This window comes from Argiope bruennichi, chromosome X2 (genome assembly GCF_947563725.1).
Source record: "Argiope bruennichi chromosome X2, qqArgBrue1.1, whole genome shotgun sequence".
In the NCBI taxonomy this organism is placed as follows: domain Eukaryota; kingdom Metazoa; phylum Arthropoda; class Arachnida; order Araneae; family Araneidae; genus Argiope; species Argiope bruennichi.
The window spans coordinates 14,505,803-14,530,317 of NC_079163.1; the positions used below are offsets into that span (position 1 = coordinate 14,505,803).

At 28.5% G+C, this 24,515-nt stretch overlaps 1 protein-coding gene across 1 annotated transcript in view; it reads right to left on the bottom strand.

The window, feature by feature from the left end:
- Positions 1 to 24,515, bottom strand: part of LOC129960398 (gamma-aminobutyric acid receptor alpha-like) — a 98,916-nt gene that overhangs the window by 17,159 nt on the left and 57,242 nt on the right. The window contains exon 5 of the mRNA XM_056073818.1: positions 3,178 to 3,260. Within this exon, the coding sequence (XP_055929793.1) occupies positions 3,178 to 3,260 (83 nt within the window). The remainder of the gene's footprint in view (positions 1 to 3,177; positions 3,261 to 24,515) is intronic.

The window sequence follows — 24,515 nt, forward strand, 5'->3', positions numbered from 1 at the left end:
GATGCACTAGAGTTCACAAATTTATATAGATAATGATTGCTGATGACAATACAATATTTTAATAAATTTAGAGAGCTTGATTATCAATTAATATATTGATTTACGTAAATAGATTTTATATAGATAAGTGGCCTCCTCAACAATAAATTTGAAAAATATTAATTTCAAATTCTTTAGTATTTATACTCATGAATAGTAAAGATATAAAATATAGTAAAGTCTAAAATGTAAGAAATAATAAAAATAAGAAATTTTTGACAAACTTTTATAAGTGTAGTGAGAAATGAGAAATAATATTTTTCATTGAAAATTAAATATTATTAGCAATAAATTAAGACATATTGTTATTTAAAAAAATTTAAAGATATTCATTAAAAATTAAGTTATTTTATAAATGTGATTAAAATGTTTAATTAGAATACTTGCTTCATAAATCATGATTTTAATTGTTTGTTTTTAAACCCATTCTTTTGATAAAATATAGTTAATTAAAGTGAAGAACTAAGATTATTATTGGAAAATAGAAATTAAAATATTTATTCTTAGAATAAGAACATAGCAATTGCTAATTAGATATTTATATTCAGTATTAAAGGCATATAACTATATAGATATACGACTTAGAATAGTTATTTATGGAAACAAATAATTTTAATAAAAGCAGCTTTCTTGAAAATGAAATTTATATTATTGCTTAGATCAAGAATGTAAATTTCATGGAATCTGCCAAATTTATCACGCTGGTTTGCTGTGTTAGAAGACTGAGCTCGATTCCAAGGTCAAACTTTGATGTTCGTCAGATTATTGCCGTTAAGTTACTCGAAAATATGAAGACTTTACCATCTTTGATGAATATTAGTACTGTTTTATCTATAGTACTGTTTTCCTGTCGCTTTAGTTTTATCAGTGGACAAAGAGATTTATTGGATGCTAATTGCCAGGTTAATTATCTTCGATCTTGGCGACAAATTTGGCATCTAGCTGGCTAGTTAATGACGAATTTGGCAACAAGAGCGAAGGTTATGGAAAGCTCAAGAATGAAAGTCTTATCTTTACTAGGGACAAGACCTGCATTATAAAAACTTAAGCACAGTTTTCTAATAACTAACATTATAATTGGATTTTTGAAGTTAAATTTACATTTGTTCACTTTTACACTTCCCCAAATATATACATTTAAATTTTTTGAAACTTTATTATTAACATTTCTGAAGTAAACATTTATAAAATTATTTCGATTAAATAATATACTAATATATCGCTTTCTTAAAAATAACTGAATTTAAAAATTGTATTACAAATTCCCAATTTTCCCACTATTTCAATTTTTAAGGTAATTGGGAGTAGCTCTTATCATATTATAAAAACCTTAAAAATTGTTACAAATAATAATTTGAATAAATTCTGTAAGCCTTTTTGATACGTATTTACCATTATTTTTTATTTGCCTTTTTCAATGAAATTGACAAAATAAAGACTTGTATGACTCAAACGAGTATTAGTGTACTGAATTTCGGATATCAGCATCAAAATGATATATTTGTGAAGAGTTTGAAGTCCTCGTTAGCATTTGTCCTGGTTCTTTTCTAATGTATTTTAAATCATTATGTCTGCGTAATTTGTAATTACCCTGACATTTGCATTAATTCTAACTGCTCTGGGGAATGTGAATATGCTGTACAGTTTTAATTTTTTTTTTTTTAATGTAATGAAAACCTGTAGGGGACATCCTAAAAATAAGTAGAAGAACGACATTATATTTTAAATTGTGACATCTTAAAGCACTTCTGAAAACATCAGGGTTTTAATTGAATTTGTCAAAATCTCTTGACACTCTTTGTCAAATCCAACTGCCCTCGGGCAACCGTACTTAAAATAGTTATGCAATAATTAATATCCATTTATAATAATTGTTCACACTTGACATGATATTAATTAAATGGAGCTCTCTAGAGTAATATTTATGCTTGTATATATATATGGAAATGAAACTTTTTTTGGGGGAGGGGGGAAATGGGACACAATATTCCAATAGCCATTAAACGTGACAACGTACGAATAAATTTCTTTTGAAAAATCACCCAAACCTCGATATCGCTTACTGTACAGAAGTTGTGTTAAGGTTTGTCACTAGATTCTGAAAATGTCCGATGTGGTATGAGCTAGTGCTTTCTATTCCAGGAGTAGTTATAAATGTACAATTCCAATTTCACATAAGATTCATTTCTCTAAGTCATGAGTAAATCCGGGACAGAGCAGAAAGCATATGCTTTCCTTTTCAAGCGTAAACTATACAGATTGCAATTTTTCTGGCATTGGTGTACAAAGCTTACTTCCATCTATTGTCTTAAAATAATCGTGATTAAATCGTGGAACTCCAAACATTAATGAAAAGCATTTTGCATTCTTCAGACTACTTTCGCGTCTTCATAGCTGTAAACGCCAACGCAATTACTTTTACTAAAAGCGAAAATAAGTAGGTAGGATCCCAGCAAAAGAGCTTCTAAATTGTTTTAATGAAAAATTATGCTATGCGCATAACTGATATGTTCCGAATTAATGTATGTATGCAAGTCAGTAACGCCGTAGGGCAGCCAACTGAGTACAAAAGGTTAAATTAGCGTTTCATTCAACCTGTGGAGGAATACCGCTTTCTCACAATCCCTTTAATGCTATTTTCGCAGTCCGTCAGCTTAGAAAATTGTTTCATTCCCAGACAAAGCGTGTTTACGTACGAATGACTCACCAGTTATGGATTTAACCACCATATTACTTTTTTTATCGCCATTTTGTAGTGCTGTAAATATTAGAACATTAATCGCAATACTAATGGTTAAGTACTTTAATTCTAATCAATTTTATGGATTTGTAGGCAGAGCATGATTGCTATTATATTATATGAAAAGGTATTTCAGATATAGATTCTTATATCGGAGATAAAGCATGAAACTTCTCATAAATTTAAGTTTTAACGATTTTAAAGAAAATACTGCTGTTTAAAATCATTCTTTTAATATTTAGTTTTCGATTATATTTCCTAAATAAATAAGGTGGAAAACAAATCATGTAGAAATTTGTAGTAATTAAATTCGATATCGAAATAAATCAAATAAAAAACATATAAGTCTTTATATAAATGAATAAATAAGGTACTTAAGGTTAAAGTAAGGTACTTACAGCTACCGATTTGAAGTGGACATCGTTGCACGTCCATGGGAAAATTCTCCAGTCTCATGGGACAACTTGCTCGAATAGTCAGTCTGTGAATTGAAGAGAAAAAAATAATTGTGAAAATAAATATATAACTTCCTAGAGTAAATATAAGAATAATCCAAACACTCATCCAAAGAATAATGGTATAATATGTATCAAATAATTTAGCATTTCTTTCACCCTCACTCCCTGCATAGTAAAATGAGACCTAAATTGTTTCAAATGCTTACATTTCAGGACAAAAGAACGCATGAAAATAAATAAAGAAAATACAAAAATAATAATTGTACAAATAACAAATTGCATATGGCAAAATCTAGTAATTTGGATGGGCAGTACACAAGGTTATCAATGTTACATGCTAAGAACATATACAATCGATATCATTTTGTTTATCATTATTTTTCAGGATAATATTGTTTATCATATCCAGAAATAATCAATACCATTTTGTTTATCATTACTTTTCGGAATAATTTTGTTTATCAAATGATTTTTAAAAAAATTTATAAATTGAAATGGGAGGAATTGAGGTAGCAAGCTGTATTTAGAAAATGAATAAGCTAAGAAAATCTTCATTTTACATATCAGTATCTTTTATTCATCTATGCCCGAGTAATTCAAGGTAATTTTCAAGTTCCATAAATTGAGACAGCCAGAAAATTCAATGAAGTGCAAATGTTTCAAGCGTTTAGAATTGAAGATGTAGTCCTCGGTTAGTTTAGTTTAGTTATATTAACGTCCCGTTTGAAGCAACACTAGGGTTATTTTGGGACGGAAATCGTAATTTTGAATCGCGGTCAGATGACGAGGACGACACTTGAGCTGGCACCCCCCTCTCCACACCACACCACACTAGCTTGAGGACGTTTGGTCAGGACGGATTTAACGTGCAACTGGCCCCCTTACACGACGGTTCTTCGGTGGAATCGGGTCTCGAACCTGAAACCCTCCGGTTCCGAAGCCGAGACCTTACCACCAGGCCACCGCGGCCCCGATATAGTCCTCGGATTTGTATAGAATAGAAATTTGTCCTTCTTTATTTTTTTATCAGAAACTTCATTTTCCATCATTTTTGTGCACTTGTGATTGTAAATCCGTGTGCTATCCTAACAAATGAGTTCAGTAACCCTTTCATGTGAAATACAAAAGACGCTAAAAGCACAATATCTCAACTCTCGTCTATATGGACAGATTTGCAAAATATGTCTGACAAAACCTTGACAGAAATTTCACTAGAGTAATCAGTGAGGGGGATCAGTTTCAACGCCCAATATTTAAAGTTTCATTCTTGCAAAAATGATTTAATTGAGGAATAATAATCATTATTTCTCTGAACTCAAAATTGCGACTCAAATGTTTGCATTTCTTTTGAATTCTCGCATCTTTTCAAGATGGCAGTATAAGCTGATATTGAATGAAATAATGCACATATTCTTATTTCCGATGTATTCCCGATCGGACACAAAGAAGGGCAAAATATATCCAATAAGGATTTGAAGGAATTTCAGAATGTAAAAATGCTAAGACGGTACCGGATGCAAAATAAATAAGAAAAAGGGAAATAGGAAATTATATAAATATATATATACGAGTGAGATATACAATAGAGTTTAAATAATTTTCTATAATTCTAAAGACTATATATTTTCTAAATGCACAAAAGGAGGATAAATGTCATGAATTTAAAAAGTCACATTGTAAAGCATCAAGTTGAAAAACATAAGTCTCAAAGATTAGAGCTAGGTGTAATTCAATAAGAGAATAAAATCATTGTAAATAGGCAATTTGTTCTACGATGATTCTTCATGATTGTTCTAACAAGCATATTCTAATAAGATTAATTAAATTAATTGCAGTCAATAATTGCTTTGTTCTGGAGCTTGAATCCATCCAGAAGAAAGTCCAGTAATGAAGCAAGTGGAATCATATCATAAAAATATTAATTAATAAATTTGCACTTTTTGCAATCTTATCATTCCTCTGGGGCAGTTTCGAATAAACAGGAAGTAGTACGAATTTTACAAACGTGCCTTCTGCCCTTTGAATGAGTAAATTTTGTACTATATTATGATTCTATTTTGCCTCTCACCTTCTCTACAAAACGCTAAGTGACGACTGTTTTTCTGGTTCTGTGTTATTATATGACACAGATTCCTTTCTAAGCAAATACAGGGTTTGAGGCTCGAGACACCCGATTCCACCGCAGACTTTCGTGTAAGCGGGTCTGGTGCACGTTAAATAACGTCAGGGCTAAACGTCCTCCAGCTGGTGTGGTGTGGAAGTTTGAAGAGGGGGTGCCAGCCCAGATGTCGTCTTCTTCATCCGTCTGTCCCGAAATAATCCTAGTGTTGCTTTAAAACGGGACGTTAATATAACTAAACTAAACAAAATTATCCTTTCTAAGCAACATAATACTTTCAGAAGTTTGCACTAAAGCACGAGATATAAATCTTTTTTAATCGTTTACTTTAAGAATAAATCGAATTTCAGAATATGTAAAGAAAAAAAATATCCTATTGAACATCATAAAAACGAAAAGTAAAGTCGATACAAATAATAAAAGCACTGTTATTGTAGGCATATAAAAATATTATTTAACTTTATTTTATTTTTTATTTTAAGAATAAATCGAATTTCAGAACATATAAAGAAAAAAATATCCTATTGAATATCATAAAAAGGAAAAGGAAATTCGATATAAATAATAAAAACACTGCTTTTGTAGGCATATAAAAAATAATCTGCTATAATCAACCAATTAAAGAAAGAGTCATTTTAATGAGAAGTTTTTGAGTCGTGGGTAGCCTAAAAGTATGTGAAAAAATTAAAGAGAAAGAAATGCAAAAAGTCAAAATAATTATCACTGCGAAAGAAAAAAAACATGCAAAAGTAGTTACAGCTGTTAAAACAGGAACAAAAAAATACTAGCATCGGGAGCATTACTATGATCAATTATTACCATTCACTGACCAAAAGAAATAGGTAAACCTATATATTACTAGAATCTTCCTTATGCCAATTTTCTCAGGTATTTATCCCATAATCAAAAGTTTTATCCTTTGATTAGTGTATTAAATTTAATAGAATATAGACCAGAATTTTAAAATAGATTTAAACGATACTAAGAAGATCTTAACAGTAGAAATGATTTAAAATTTTTGTCAATACGCAAAGTAAATCTCCAGGGTCAGATAAAAATCCATTTTGATATATATAAAAAATTCCTTTTGGGTGTTCTATTTCATATAGTTTAAAAAATGAGCTATCAGTAAGAATGGGAAAAACCATTTTTTGAAATATTTATATGCTTAAAAGCAGTTTAATGTGGAATAAATTGAAAAATCTTATTTATGTCGAGGATTGTGTAGTTTAAAGAATATTTCCTCTTGAGATTAATATAAGGATAAACAAATTTTCCTAACATAATAAAGAATAATGTTTTGTCCTCCATACAGTTAGAAGTAAAAATGAGAGCTTTTTCAGAAAAAGAAATCGTTTGTCTTCTAATATAAAATTGAATTGGAAGTTATCATTAATATTATATATAAATTCAGGAAATTATGCATAAAACACAGTTTTTACGGCATATTACTTATTATTTAATATGCATAATGTCAATTTAAAAATGTCTCACCCCAAATCAGAGTTCTAATTTTATCAATAATGGAATATTCATATGAGTTTTTTATGGGTATGAGAATGATGTGCACTTCAAGCATTTGAACAAATAAAAAAAAATTTTTTTCCAATGCACCCAGTGTACACACTAAGTTACAATATGTACTAAGATTTTATGAAATATCGTAACGCGTATTAAAGGAAAAGTATTAAATTTTTAAAGATAAAACTAATAACTATCGAATGAAATATATTTTTCTCCCATATATAAATAATCCCCATTTATATAAAGTAATCGGCGGAAAGAAGATATTTACAGTGATTAATGAAGTTAATTCTAACTCGGAAGCAATACTATTTTTCAAGCTTAGAAAACATTTTCTTTAGAGAAGCAGTTTCACTTACTGCAGCATTAGATTTACAAATATTGATTAAGCAGATAATAGCTAAAGTAAAAAGACATTACATTGCAATATTCTTTATTATTTCAATATTTATTTTGTCAGCCTATAGGAATTGCAATATTGTACTTACTTAATAGCCGCCTTTGATGACCAGAAGGTTCGTATATATTATTACTTTTAACGGTTTAGTTTTATCAACAAAATTTGAAATGTGCAATTTTTTAAAAAAAATTCTAGTTATTAATGTAATTTGTATGAATAATTTGTAATAAAAACTATAAATCTGATGACACATTTTCCAATTGAAATTTCGCATGTTATATTTTAAAGATGATGTTTAAATATTTTCGCAAAGGACTATAATAAATTAAGTAAAATGATTTTAACGATTATTAGTGGTTTATTTTTTAAGAGGAAACAATTATTTCCAATATCAAAAATGAAGTACTGATGCATGCAGTATGAAATAATGTAAATAAATTATCTTCAGATATATTAATTCAAAATTCAAAATTTGTCAATTGATAAATGAAACCTGATATTTATATAACTGAAATTTAATGGATTTATTTGCTGATAAACCTCAAATATTGATTTCAGCTCATTTCTGTATTATTGAAACAATTTGAATTTTAAATAAGAATTATATAAAAATAAAAAAAAGGATTTAAAAAAAAAGATACAAAAATTTTAACAATTCTAAATACTAGGCAGTATTTAAGAGAAAATATTGAGGAATCAGAAAACGCTTTTAAATTTATGCTTTTGTTACAATAAAACATGTAACTAGTAGAAATAAAATATTAACTGCGTTATTAATTTAATGTTTTATTAATTGTTTCACTCTGTTTGTGATATTCTGCTTGAGTTTTTTTAAATATTGGTTCAGCATTTATTATTTGAATCAGAGTTAAAAATAGTAAGAACTCAAGAAAAAAAGAAAAATAGAAAGAAAGAAAAGAATAGAATAGACTTTCTACATCGGAGTTTTTGAAAGAAAATTTCCGCATTTTAAAATGGATACCGAGTGTTTACACAAAAAAATCTTTGAAAAATGTTATACAGTCGACATTTATCACAACCTAATTTATTAAAAAAATTGCGGACAAAAAATTTTCCCCGATAAGGAACTGTTTCTCAAGTAAATATATCAGTAACAGAAGTATGTGGAGAAATAACAGCAAATCCCGTCCTTTTCTTCAGAGAGGGAAAATAACATTCTGTGACCTTGCAATAAAGGATGCTAACAATTTATTTGCCTTCACTCAGTTTCAAGTTAGTTTACGATACTTCAACTTCATATATTTTTAAAATTCAATCAATTACTCTACAGATCTTACTAACAACATCTGTAAGATAAAGTTTTAGAGTTTAAAATTATATTGCTTGAAAGAATCAAAGAATCATCATTTTCTCTTCAAGATAATATCATTTATTTCTAGAATCAGTCATAGCTAACCTGCGCAAAGACATTGTATTAAATGACTTTTAGTTTCGATATCGCAGTTCAGCATGTTCAAAAATCATCTACCTGCTCTAAAATATCACTAGTACATTAAATATCTATCCTTTTATATTTCAGTTAAAATTATTTGAAACATATAGGGCACGAGGCTTACAAAAGAAATTGAAATGATTAACAATAGTTTAAAGGAAAGGCGCTTCATGATTAAAAAAAAATAGCACGCAAAATTTAATGAACACAACATTTATACAGCAAATGAAAGCATAAATTCCAAAACTTTTTTTGTATCCCGTTGAATCATGTCACGCGTAAAGAATTAAGTTTTTGCGATTAGGATGATATATAATTCTCAGTTATTTTTGCTCGCATATTTAACGTATTTTCAAATTTTAAACATATTTACGTACTTATCATATCCACATATTTGGCATACAATGTTCTTTCTTCGGCTGTCTTTATTTCATTTCGCTCCAAAGTAGAAATTGATATTTATGGTTTATCATGATATTTATTGATATTTATACACCTGAAAGAATGTTTTAAAATTTAACACTATTATTTTTAATATACATGTTTGATGTTGATATTTATATCGAGGAATTTTCAAAATTTCTTGAAAAATTTAGTCAGTTTTTAATGCACTTAGGTTAAGGATTACTGAATGTTACATTTATGTACAAAATTATTAATATTTTTGTAAATAACTTCTAGTGCAATGGAATAACATTTGAGATAAATGGCTGGATACAAATCTACGTACAGGAAACAAAAAATAACGAAAATATTCTTCAAGTATTTAGATTACACATGATACGAAAAAAATTCTGATTCCCTCGAGATCTATTCTTAGCTCTCATTTATTATGACTTTATCATCACCGCAAAATCGTTTTTCTTGGCCAATAATAAGAAAATTTCGAAAGAGAAGAGTTTAGACTTACGTTCAATCCCTTTAAGTACAGTAATCAAGTTTTTGTTCCATTAAATGTAGTTTAAACCCTCCATCATATGACATTGAATTTTATTTTCTTAAGCCAAAATTTGAGATTATAAAGATTGGTCCGTGACATCTAAATTAATTCTGGACACTTTTAACTCAAAAATTCTTTTCATATAAAGGAGGAGGGTTACTTCGTAAAAGAATGAACGAGATTACAACACAAGATTGCATTTTTCAAGCAGAAAATATTCCCTAATGAAGGATTATTTTAAAATATTGAAGGTTTTGCAAGTTATTGATATTTATCTTTAATAAATTCCTTAATTTCTTATATTTGTAAAAAAAAACTCTGTAAAGCATCGTAAAAATATGGCTTTAAATTTAACCAGCTGTTTGAACTAAGAAACTCTTGGTAATTCTGTAGTTTATATAAAAATTAATGCTTCTATATTGTAAATATCTCAACAAAACACATCTCTCATCATAAGACCAAATATTAAAAATATAATATTGACAATGAATGAATTCTTGCATTCCCCGTATTATCTTTCATAACGAAAAATGAAGTGTATCTGTATTTAAGCCAGTGTGATGATTCCTTTAAAGCTTTACAAAAAAATGTAGCAATATATTAAAAAAAACCGAAGCAATAAAGTAAATAATTTATCACCTTTTCCCTATAAAGCATAGCAATCTGTATTTTCCTCTCTTGTATTATATATATATATATATATATATATATATATATATATATATATATATATATATATTGTTCCAATATATCTACAATATCATATTCAGCGATAAACGCATCTTCTACGCCTTTGATTCACTTATTGTTCAATAATAAAAGAAAATTTGGTAACATCAGAAGATCACTAAAAAAAATCTGATATAAAAAAATTAGAACCAATTCGCAGGGTGTTTCAAAACTACGACTTTTGAGAAGAAGTATTAAACGTCGAGATGTATGATTTCCTCATAAAAAATAAAATCGGACATTACATCCACATGAGAAAGAAGAAACACAAATACAAAATAACAATAAGCAACAAGATGAAACAGAATGATATGTTACTTATATTGACGTGATATTACTAAAATGTTATCAAAATTTACAGACCCAAAAATCTAATTTTTTTTTACCCTTCTTGCCTACGAAATATCATCGAAAAATTATACTTGCATATCCCCAACATATCCTATGTGATTAATGACAGATGCAGCCCTACAACATATTTGAATATACAACAAATTATAAAATATCACTAGAGAGATACATAAGATGTAAAGGCATACGGTGATTTAAACAAAAAAATGTGGAAAAAATAACACAGATTAAGATAATTTAATTCAAATCATGAATTTTGAAACAGGGGACAGTTTGTGAAGAATTCTTTTTAGTGCTTTGTAAAATATTTCGCATCCAAGAGTAAATAATTTATAAATTTCATTTAGATTAAATATATGTAAAGTATGGCAAACAATCGTCTTTTTCCTTTCGTAAAAATACGCAAATGTAATTTTTCCCATTTTAATATGGAGGAAGCATAGTAATAAGATTCATTTTCTTTTAAAAATTAATCGCTAGAAATCGCGTATTACTAGAGAACAACGAAAATTTAATTTGCCTTATAAAATAATCTGCTTAAATATACAGAAATTCTTTATCCAAAGTCTTGCGTGGAAATCCCCCAAATTTCAATCCTAGATTTGTAATCTTAAATATCATTTATTGACATGAATAGAAGAAGCAATCACGTCATTTCAAAAAACCCCAAAATTGGAAATAAATTTCTTGGATAACATCTCAATCAGAGCAAATAACAAAATTGGGTCACCTGAGAATAATTCCTCTATCTCTTAAGATAACAGCACTTAACGATCCCTAATGAAGCTAAAAAAAACCCGCACCTCAATTGCTGACGTGTATTCTTCTTCTGTATGGATCTTGTTATCCGGACGATTCGATTAGAGCATTGGAAATAAGATTGAAATTTTCCAATAGATGCAGAAATTTCTTGAATTATTGGTTTCCGCCTCTGATTTTTACAGCATCAAAATAAGATTTCATTTTAAATTATTTGGAAAATAAGGGTTTAGATATTTAGTCTTAAATAATATTAATTTTACAGTTCATATATCTATATTTTATCATATTATTATCAAAAAAGTAATAATATTATTATTTAAAAATATAATATTAATAATGAATATGATCTAAAAATTTCTCATTAGTTTTTTAAACGATTTAAAGAAAGTGGACAATTTTATGAGTTGAAATTAAACATCAAAAATACTTTAAATGTGGAAAATTAGTATTGTGCAAGTAACTAAAATTAAACAAACACGTAGCAAAAGTTTCTCTGAATAACAGTTTGAAACTCGAAAGTTTCAAAATTTTGTATTAAAAGATTTGCTGGTATCAGGCATGGCATTTGCTTATTTTATGACAGAATTTTGGACAAATGAATTCTGATTTTTTTATGTCTTGTAAGATCAAAGATTAATGTTGAAGAGATCTATTATCTAAAACATGAATTAGTTCCACAATATCAGGGAGGGAGCGGGCAGTTGCATCTTACATTAAAATTTGATCTTTTGAGAACATTTTTTCTTGAGTTGAAACTACTATTTTATTCTTTAAATACGTATGAGGAAAAATCTATTTTTAATACTTAAATTAAATAATTTATTACAAAGAAAAAATATTTGAGAATTAATCCAATAACGTTTCGATAGTCCTTTAAATTTGCTATGATGTCACCACTGAATTTTGTAACTATGAAGCTTCTAAGTGAAACAAATATAGATAAAATATGGTTCATTGTTTTACAAATTCAAAATTAACACTTTTCTAAAATTTCGAAATACAAAAATAATTGGAATTACTAAATTATATATAAAACTAAAGGTAGTTAAAGAAGCTTTGATTTTTTTTTAATTCTCTCTCTTAGCCTTTAGAGTTTTGAAACATCAGATAATTATTTAAAAAGTCTTATACAGTTGGATATCTTCCTTTGAATATAAAATTATTTAAACATATAAAATTACTTACTAAAAAATGCTAAATCTTATAGTCTTTGAAAAAATTTAAAACTTTCTATAAACAGAGCACCAATCACTAATCATATTTAAATTCAAACATATTCCCGTCATGTCTTTAAACAAATCTGAAAATTTTATAGATGATATGTAGAGCTAATAATATTTAGAGATAATAAAATTAAATTGTCGTGAACACCTGTCTCAGACACTCGTCATCATATTCAAATTCCTCGCATAAAAATTGCGTTCGTAAATTCAGAGCATTTAAGCGTCTGCAGGTATATCGGAAGCCATCTTGTTTTGACAGGCAAAAAGTAAGGCATCGTGATTTCGTTTATATAAAAATCTAAAATAAAGTATCAAGCAACAGTTCGTAACTATAACTGTGATAATTATTGATAATAATCTTTACAAATGCTTATGTTTTTATGTGGTGGACTGTTGTTATTTTATAAACGAAAAGGCTAAAACATATTTCATTTCGCTTACGATTTGAGAAGAAAAAGTCGTTTTACGCAACTGTTGGTTGGTTCTCTTAATCTTCCATTTTGAATGCATACTAACCAACAGACAGTTCAAATCGGATTTTAAATCTTTATAAAGATTACTAAAATATATGCACATAAAAGGCTATTAGAATCAAGTGTTTTAATCAATTAGTAATTTTTTACACTTTTATAGAAATTAAAACACGAAGAACTGATTTATTATCAAGAATATATGTTACATTCAAAGTCCCATTTGTTGGAAAACTGAATTTCCCATTTCAGTACCAAATATATATATAAAAAAATCATTTTATAGCAAAGCCTTTACACACGTTTTATGAAATCCTTGCTAAAATGTACTATCTGAAAACAGCAATATTTCACCAAAGTATCATTTTGTTAATACAGAAATAAAATCTAAATTTTCACCAAAAAATTACATAATTTTCTGTCATTCCATAGTGAATATATTACAAAAGAATTATCCTATGCCTCTGAATTTCTTAGCTTTTCTTATTCTTAGTTTGGAATAAATATTATATTATAAATATCTATTTATTATAGTTATATTTTTTCACGTTTTTGGAATTTAATTTACAAGCTGCTAAGTTTTATTTTTTAAATTTTATGTAATTCAACCTGTAAAAAATATGATCTTTGAATTCATGTCACGATATAATTTATTTTACACCATAACAAAAAAGTATAGACCTTAATCAAACTATGACATAATAAAATGGGATTAAAACCAGAATTTTCAACATAAAGTCTTTGGTACAGGAACGAATTTTTCTCTAGTTCAATTTAAGTTTAGATCAACAGTATGTATATACTTATAAACAATAACACTTCAAGCACAGGAAAATCTCTTTTCCTATAAGTATCTGCTTGCTGTTAAATATTTCTGCATTTTTTTTATATCTATTAAGCTACTATTACTTACTATCTACTACCTTTTAATACTTACTACACTTATCAATTGTAATGATGAGACCAAAGTGCGAATTAATTTGGTTGAATACTTTGAAAAGATATTAGAATCAATTCTTGTAAATTACAGACACATGGAAAAGTAACGGCATCCTTCAATTTACATTAGTTTTTTCCCGAGCTGTGACATAATGTAATTAATCAAAAAATGAAATTTAATTGGCTTTGTGCATGCATCACATGAAACAATTTGCCTTTATTGTTCTCAAGGTAGCCTGTTTTGGAACTAGATTACTGCGTATTTTAAAAACTAATTTTTATCTAATTCCACAAAAATCCTGGACTTGAGCTTAATTAAAAACATGAAACACAAACGTCATATCTTTGTTCTGGTGTAATATTTAAAGAAAGCTAAGCATTTCTTGTCATCGAAATGCAGTTAAAGTTTTCGAAATATATCCCGAAATATCTTTGAGTTGTTTCAAAATTGAATCTTAATTTAACTACAAAATTATCTTAAAAGAGGTGAAGTATGTTTAAAAGTGAAACGAGCAAGGACTTTCTGATAGCCAGTTTCACTCCTTCACTGTGCACTTATCATTGAATTTTACATTTATTAAACATTTTCTTTACCTTAAATGTCACAATATGTTAAAAGAACGGAGAAAATATTTAATATCCTTAGTTTTAGATAACATAAGTCTCCAAATCTTCTTATAAATTCCTTCAAAATCTCGAAAAAAGAATGAAATATCTTATTCTTTCTGTCTACACCGACATTCAATCATAAAGTCTATTTAATCTTCTCTATACAACTGCCAAAGAAGAATTCTGTTTTAAAAGATTCCTTAAGGCAGTTTATTTCCACAAACAAGCAACAAGTTATTCTTTTTCACTGCTACAACCGATTTCCAAAGAAATGTTTAAGACTTGACAACCTTTCAAAAACAAGGGAAAAGTTTTTTTGTTTATTATCGAACAGAAAAATATAAACAACAAATGAAGAAGCCACGTTATATTTTGTATAACATTTAGAAATCTTCTATTTCTCTTATCTCTAATTCTTATTTATGCAGTTATTCACATTAAGCTATTATTCTAAAAACGCAAATCTAATTGCACAAGTTCTAAGATTTATGTTTAAATTCTAGATACTATAAACGGAATTTTATGGAACACGTTTCTGAATTAACTATGCTCCGAATTCAAAGCTTCTAATTTTTACTTCCAATCCTTGAAAATATATCGATAAATCAATATACAAGATTCAGTAAACAAACATATTTAATTAAATATATTTGTTTACTGATAATTTATAAAATGAAATTATGATGTTTAGATGGAAAGTATGTTTATGTAAACAGTAGCATAGATTCAAGAAGGAAAAATAACTGAAATTGCAATTTAATCTACGTGTTTACAACATTTCTCCATCATAAAGATATGAATATTATGTATACTGCTTTAACCATTTCCAAAATAGTCTTTTGACTCCTTTTAAACACACTCCTTGGAATTTTTTTCTACTTATTTTTCTACAGTTTTCACAGAAATTTAATTATTAAATTGAAAAGCCCATTCCATGTTAAAATCAAAATTAAATTTCTTAGAATCCAAGCAATTTGTAAACTAAAACTGTTTCTTCCTTACACGTGTGGATCTGTTTTAATATTGTATTGAGTTTTCATTTAATTAACATCTTATTTCGTCAGATTCACAATTTTGTTAATTACTTCCATGAAAATGCCACAGATCATCTTCCTCGAAATATAAATTATCGAAAGAATACAATATAGCTAAAAAAATTGAGTTGAATGAAATTAAATTTCATATTTTTCATTCTACGAAACGACAAAAGTAATCAAACGAAATCAAAACAAAAGTAATTCTAAGAAAGAGGAGAATCTCTTTTAAAGCTTCAGCTGATTCCTTTACTCTATTCACTGAGGCCGGGATAGCCTGGTTGGTAGGGATAGACTGTTGGGTTGTGAGTTCGAACACAGACGGCCGAAGACTCTCCGTGCGTGTGGTGGATGGCACACGTATAAATCTATCGTGGTAACAAAGTCCTCCATGTCGAGAGTAATACCACTGGGGGTACTGGATCAGGGGTGATCGTTCTCTGATTCAGGTCTAAATTACGATCTGTGAATGAGTGAATGAAATGCATGTATGAAGTCCGCCCTGCAAAAAGGGTTGTGACGTGTGTGCAACTAAGCTGTACTCTAAGCCCTAGATGGCGCTACTGAAAAACAAGAGAAGCACTCGTGGCTTAAAGTCACTGACTTTTAAAGTCAGTGGGCTTGTCAATGACAAGTGCCATTAGAAACAACAACAGCATTCTCGAAATAATTATTGAAAATATGATATGCTAAATAAGCCGGAAATTGAATTTTTTAAAATTATCTATAGATTTTCTTATTTATTTTTAAACTCTGAGGCTCCTAGGAGCAACTTAGAATTAAGTGTAATTTGTTAAAATATTTCTGGAATAAACAAATCTATATATCCATTTGCTTGTTACGTTTTATCCGTTCTGTTGAGTATTTATCAATTCTTTTGCTTATACCGTTGTAGTTTATATGCACAAGAATTTTTTTTATTATTTTTTAAAAAATAATTTTAATTTATAAATTTTATCTGATGGTTTAAATAAAAAATAAATTCAGAAGTTGAACAAAATTGGAAGTTTGAAATTAATTGAAATGTTTTGTTTCAGAAATTATACCACTTGCTTAATGAACAGGAATTCAGAAATTATAGCACTTGCTTTAATTTACAGGAATTCAGAAATTATGCCACTTGCTTAATGAACAGGAATTCAGAAATTATAGCACTTGCTTTAATTTACAGGAATTCAGAAATTATGCCACTTGCTTAATTGTTAGTAAATGAAAAATTACCCTTCAATTTACTAACAGTCAAGAATATAGTTACTTATAATACATTATAGTCTTAGCAAAATGAACACATTATGTTTATAACAATAATGCCGCATTGAAACGAGGCAGTTGACTCTCCATGGCTGAATTGTCATAGCACTGATCTCATAATTAGGCGATCGGAAATTCAAATCCCACTAGAGACAATACGATTCATAGTTTGTGTAAATATTTAGTTCCTTGATTTTATGTTTTCCTTTATTTCATGTTCCAGAAGATTCTGGACCTTTCTTTAGTTTACCAGATAAGTGTTTTGGACTTTTCTTACTGTCTCCAGAAAAGTATTCTGGAACTTTCCCTCCTAATATAAAAGCAGAAGATCTGTCAGCCAGAGTTGAGTTAATGGTTTAGCTCTGTTTCTTGTGTGTGTCATTGAGTTCCACACTAAAGTACTTACGTGACAATATTTTTTGGGATTGAATGATTAATAAATATTCTGTCTTAAGATTCCATATGTTTGATTTCTTCCAGACATTTTCGATCATCCAAATCCATTCATTTTGTTCTCAGTTCCTGTTTGCACACAAGAATGCTATATATAATAACCTTTGGAATCCACAAAATATTTTCTTCCACCCAAAACTCCATAATAAATTAATTTCGCAATGCCAGACGGATTCAAGAGCATTGTGGATAAATTCCATATTGCTCACAATAATTGATGAAAACATGTGTATTTATCATTTTGTCTGGTTCTTTTTTTTTTCTTTTATTCATGTTATTTATATAGTTGATCTTCTGATGTATCTATCTATTGCAAGTAAAGTAATAAGTAAGACTGACCAAAAGAACCTATCTTCGGTACTCATGTACATTCAATTACAGATTTGCCAGAGAAATTACACAATTCTCCATTTAATTGGTGTACGAGCTTTATTTTTTCGAGACAAATATCACTCATATTAGATTATATTAAGAAAGAATCTTTAAGCCTTAATGCAATCTTGTTCTTAAATTTCATTACTTAATCAAATATGAAAATTAGGGAAGAATCGTATCAACTTAATGTAAATACAGTAAACTCTACACAATCAAAATGTTTCAAAAATAATCGATATTTCCTCTGAATTTCTTATTTCCCAATTCATATCTATACTATTAATAAATATGAATGTGTGTGTGTGTGTGTGTGTGTGTGTGTGTGTGTGTGTGTGTGTGTGTGTGTGTGTGTGTGTGTGTGTGTGTGTGTGTGTGTGTGTGTGTGTGTGTGTGTGTATTTCGCACATATATACATTGGATAGTGGAAATGTGCACTTCGGAGCAATTTTTTCTTGAAATTTTAATTAGAATTTTAATCAATTTAAAATTTAGCCAAATTTCGAAGTTTTTAGGCAATAACTTCCAAAAATATCATAGGAAAAAATGAATTTTACACCGTTTCAATATTAAAAAGTTTTAACAGTTTTATTTAATAAGCATGAAAATTGTTGTTGAATTTTGGCATTTTTTTAAAAAAGATGTTTTCCTAATTTTCAACAATAGATTACATTGTTGCCCTGAAATTCAATTCGTTTTCATTTTTCCATCAGGTATTTAATTGCATAATCTTCCATCATAGTTGAAAGCTAAGTAAGAAGGATTCTGTTTAATATCTATGTAATTTTATACAAGAATAAAAAAAGTGAAGTTACCATGAAATATCATAAAATTTACTAGATAGGACCGCACATTTTCGTATTTAATGTCATAGAGTGATAATGTTTATAATTCCACAAGACTGTTTTTTTAGATAGATTTATGCACGCAATGAAAAAAAAACACACATGTAAGACAATTAAATCACAAGGCTTAAATGCCTGACAGTTTCGTTATTTCTAAACCAATTGCTTAACCAATATTTCAGGCGAATTAGCTAGTTGCCAAAGATTACTAGTTTCATTGTAAAATATAAAGAAAATAAAAAATTAAATTAAATTAAAATTTGAAGTTTTTTGGCATACTTATTTTTTGTAAAACCAGTTATTAACTAATGAATTAAAAACAATTTTTATTTCAAATAGTTACTTCTAATTTACTTTTGAAAATCCTTTATGAAAGGTCAAAATATTATCACATGTAGTTTCATAATCTTTTCATTTTTGTCATAATTAATCTTATACTATAAAACATTTTAATTATAGATCAAACGAATCAGATCAAGTGAAATATTAAAGCATATTCTTAAAATTAGAGAATAGATAGAATATAAATGAATTTAAGAAGAAATAAGTGGGGGATTTCATAAATTACCTTACATTTGCAAAATATTTTGGAAGACAAACCACGATTTCATTTCCTCACCATTTCAAATTAAAATAAAATTATTTTTTTCTTGCTATTGTCTGGATTTCAGTGGAGATTTTTGCCTTAGAAGATATACTGATAAAATATGTAAATAGATTCCATAATAAACGCTGTTGTTGTTGTTTCTAATGGCACTTGTCACATATTAGCCCACTGATTTTAGAAGTCAGTGATTTTAAGCCAAGGGTGCGTCTCCTTTCTTTCAGTAGCACCATATAGGTGCCAAAGGTACGACTCATCTACAAATACGTCACAGCCCTTTTTAGGGGGCGGACTTCCTTCAAGCATTTCATTCACTCATCCACAGATCGTAATTAAGATCTGAATCAGAGAACGATCACCCCTGTTCCAGTACCCTCAGTGGTATTACTCTCGACATAAAGGACTTTGTGACCACGCGTATTTATAAGTGGGCCAGCCACCACACACACACACACGAGGAGTCTTCGGCCTGGGGGGTTCGAGCTCGCAACCCGAGGGAAGCGAATCCAAAGCCTTACCAATCAGGTTATACCGGCCCAATAATAAATGCTACTTAATTTTAAAAGATGTATCCTATCTTTATCTTAAAAAAATAATTATAACTATAAAGGCGATTCTATAGATAGGTTACTGAAAATGATCCTTTAAATATATGTAACACGACGGAAGCTCCTAAAATTATCACAGAAGTTATGTAGAATCTCATAAACAGCTATTTTATTAGTAGAAACAGAAATTAAGATGAGTTATTAAATCGAAAGCTAAAAAATTTGTGATCAAAAAACTAAAGAAGTGTACCTATCAAAGTTTAAAAACGAATTGAATTCAAAAATGTACTCAAAATAACACTTCAAATATCTTCTTCTTTATTTATATTCAAACTTCCAAAAATTCACGTTTTATTGAATAATTTCAATTTCCTATCGTATTGACATTTTAACTTTTAATTAGGCACCGGCATTCTATCTCCTCACAATAGCGGGTGACTCAAAATCAGTAATCAGATTTCACAGTTTTCACAACCTTGAAATAAATACAACAGCAGGTGGTTACTGTATTGATTTCAAGAAAGAACTACAATTGTAAGAAATACTAAAATGACTTGTTTGAAAATTCAATTTCATATTCATTTTTAAATACAAATCGTTGAAGTTTTGGTTTATTCATTTTTAAATATAAATCGTTACAGTTTTAGTTTAACGTCAAGCTAATAAATTATACATTTTGTTAAACAAAGAATAAAGTTTATTTTAAAGAATCACTATATCATTCACAATATTATTCATTATTTTCTTAAAAATAATGAATAAAAAAATCAAATCTTTTCCTGAAATTTGAATTGGATGAAAACTTGTAGAAATTTGAATCGGATTTCTTTATTCGGAAATTCAATACAAAATTTCATTTTTAATCAATTTACAATGCCATTTTTTTTTCTCTTTCTTCTAATTTGAATATAAATTTCTTTACCAAAGAAATAATACTACAATTAATTTATCTATGCAGTAAAAATTAGATGAGAAATGAAAAATACAAATCTTTCGTTTTGAATAAGAATGAATGTATAATAACATTCAAATGATGAAATTTTCTATAATACATTTTTATTATAATCTAGAACTCTTACATAGTACGGCAACAAGTTCTAAGTGACATTATTAAATTTAAATCAACTCCGAACCTCAATCAATTTTATACATAAAAACTAAGAGAAAATAAACATCAATCTTCTATTCGAATTGTTTTCATCTCTGCAATTTCCATTTGAGCAGCATCTGCCTGTTTTATATATCTGAAAGAGGATGGCATAATAACCTTTTACTCAAATACAATTCACATTTCTAGCAAAAATGTACGGCTGTCATCCTCATCCCTAAGAGATGATTACATGATTGTGCTCATATACCGATAAAAGCAGAAAACAGAGTTATTTCCCGCGCCCATCATAATCACTGGCCAATAGCACTTTGCTTAGTTGAATTTGTAGATAGCTTAAAAACCAAATTAATTTTTAGTAATTACTCAATTAATCTAACCCCCGGGAAGGGCACCTCGAAATGAGGATGAGATGTTTCCGGTATGGGGTTGTATCTCGCCATCCTAGAGGGTACACAAAAAGGTTGGGGATCTGGCTCCTTTCATCGATGACTGGACGTACTTCCTTCGGGAAGGGTTGTACCGTGGCCGGTGATGGCCCTTAGGACTGAACTATAGTTCCCGCCAGTGATGCTGTTGCGGTGGTCTGGTCATTCAGTTTTCGTTATCCGTGCACCTTCGGGTGGGTCAGAGAGTCAGTGATATGGCTTACCCAATTAATCTAGAAATCTTAATTTAGATAACTTAGCCTATACTGTAAGTTTTTATTTTCTAATTCCTCATTTCCAACTAATTTTTATTATATATTTTGTACGAAAATGTATTCATTACAGAAAAGAAAGTGTCTAATTTCTACGCAGAATCTAGTTTCTCATAAGTTTAATTTTGGGGTTTCGTAGCAGAAAACTAGATACGATGTACCAAAGGGATAGTAAAGGTCATATCCCATCAAAATACTTCTAAGAGGAGTTACCGATTATTTTAAGTCTGGTTAAACCATCGCGTGAAGTATTCACAAATCTCAAACATTAATATTAAAGTTCTGTTTTTATCAGCATTTTTTTTTTTTTTTGAATTCTTATAAACCGTTTCTATTTGAATATTATGGAAACGCCAAATGTTCAAAATCTGTAAACATATTCGAAACTTCATCAATAGAATACAAAAAAATTATCTTGTTTAATCAATGGAATACATAATGAGACAGAATTTTTTATCAAGATAATTTAATATCTGTGTATTAGTACGATATTTCAAACTATATATGTACATAGATATTAATAATTTTTAAATATTGTCCGATATTATTCTATTATATTGAAAGTCGTTATACAATATTTTTCATCCTGAATATATTTTGTCTATCATTAATCAAAAACATGGACTTTTAATTAAACTGTTGCACTAGTCCGAAAAATCGCCTTATGTTGTCACCCCCCCCTCTTCCCTTTCTTTAAAGCCTTTCAACTATGCAGAAAATTAAGTGTCTTTTATTACTTCAAACAGATCTATATACTAGAAATATAATGCTTTTTTTATTATTAAGCTTTCCTATCTATAAAAGTTTTAAAGACTATTTTATTTTAATCAAACTGAAGTAAATTATCTACTATTTAGAAAATTAACATTTCAAACATTTATACTGACAATTTAATATTAATTAAGCAGATGAAAAATGTTTTTAATTTTAATATTTTAATAATGTAAAATCGTTCTAATTACCCGCGAATACACAGTTCAAATCCAAATTTTTTTTGGTTCAGGAAAGATTACTCCTTGATTGCAAGATCGATCCGGCGAGACAGTAAATTCAGAAATTCGTAAGATTTCAGCGCCTTAAGCCATTTCAATAACTAATCAACCATAATGAAATGGTTATAAAATTTCGAAGAACGGAAACATTGATGTTAACAGAAATGAGAAAAGGCGATGATTGCCCGAGAGTGAAAACGAATTGTTTCGCCAGTCGAATCAAAATGTAATGTCTTAACATCGAACCGGAAATTGGAGGAAGAAGGCGAACTATTGTCAATTCAATTATATTGAATGTATCTTTCTTACTATTCAAGAATATAGGAATTCCTTGTGTTTATGATTGGGGATCAACAAGTAAAAACAGCAAATTATCAGTAAAAAAATCAATAATACGTGTTCTGGGAATAACATAATGAATATATAATAATAGAGCTATATGATAAATATTCATTATTTTTTTATTAACTCTAGTTTACAAGGAACAATTACATATTTTTAGAATCAATTATCCAATTTTCCATCGTGATAAAAAAGAAAATTTATGTTTCGAACATATCTTTATTCTGTGCAGAATATTTTGAATACCGCACTTCCACGCCTGAACACAAATAAATTGAATGAAAAAATCTAGACATATATCTATCCTGCAATTATTAAAGATAATAGCACATAACTAACAGTAAGGATTGTTGTCCAGAATTTTTTTTTTTTTTACAAAACTCTCTAATTTACAGCAAAGGCAACTAAAAAAATGTCAGACAACCTATTAAAAATGAGACAAAGATCAATTTATTTTCCATTTGTACAAAAATAAGTGAGCTTGATACCCCCATCTGTCATAAATTTAATTATATAAAAAGTAGTTTTTAATTATGTACACAAGATTCAAAATATTAACGTAAATTTTACGAGAAGGAACAATTACTTCAAACACTTTTGTTAAAATCTCATATCTTTCGGGTAATATGAAACAAGAATTTGTGAATATCACTTTTTCATCCTATTTTCCTTCCGTTAAGGAGAAGGAAGTACCTATAGGATTGAAGATGCGAAATTGCCATTTAAATACACATGCCCTCGGCTTCCCCTGAGGTACAATACGGATAGTGCTATGTGGTTAATATTATTAAATCGATGATGATAGGCTGTACCTCCTTGTTAGGGCTCCACATATAAAATATTCTCTCCACATATAATGGGTTCAAATGTTTAGTTCATAAATTATTATTTGTAATAGTCCAGTCAAACAACTAACACTATGGTTTGGAGGAATACTTATTTGTCGTTCCTACTCCCTGTTTGTTAATAAAGATTTTAAAAAAATAACGCATTAAAAAATAAATATATATATATCCTTGGTTTTTGAATATTTCTAATATAATTAGTTTTAAAATCCTTGTTCCATAATGCGCATTAGAAAAAAATATATCTTATGTACAATTAAAATATAATTAATTATAAGCAGATAATAATTTATGAATAATAATTAAGATTAAAGAACGCAAAAATTTTAGAACAAATATTAAGATATATCCATAAACTGTACAATATCATTATTATCTTGGAATTTCCCGTTGTAATGAAAGTACTATCAATGATAAGTTAACATTTTGAAATTTAAAAATATTAAAATTTATCAAAGTTAATATTACAGTTGACGTTTCCGACATCATCCACAATAGCTGAATACCAGTGATTTATACAAAGGTATTAAATTAACAGTTTTTCAGGATAAAAATATTATGCCCTCGCCTTGTAAGTATTTTTGGTGCTGTATTCTATATAAACGCTTCAAGTTCTATGAAATATTCGCATATGACATGCCAATTTTTTTCCGTTAACTCCCTGC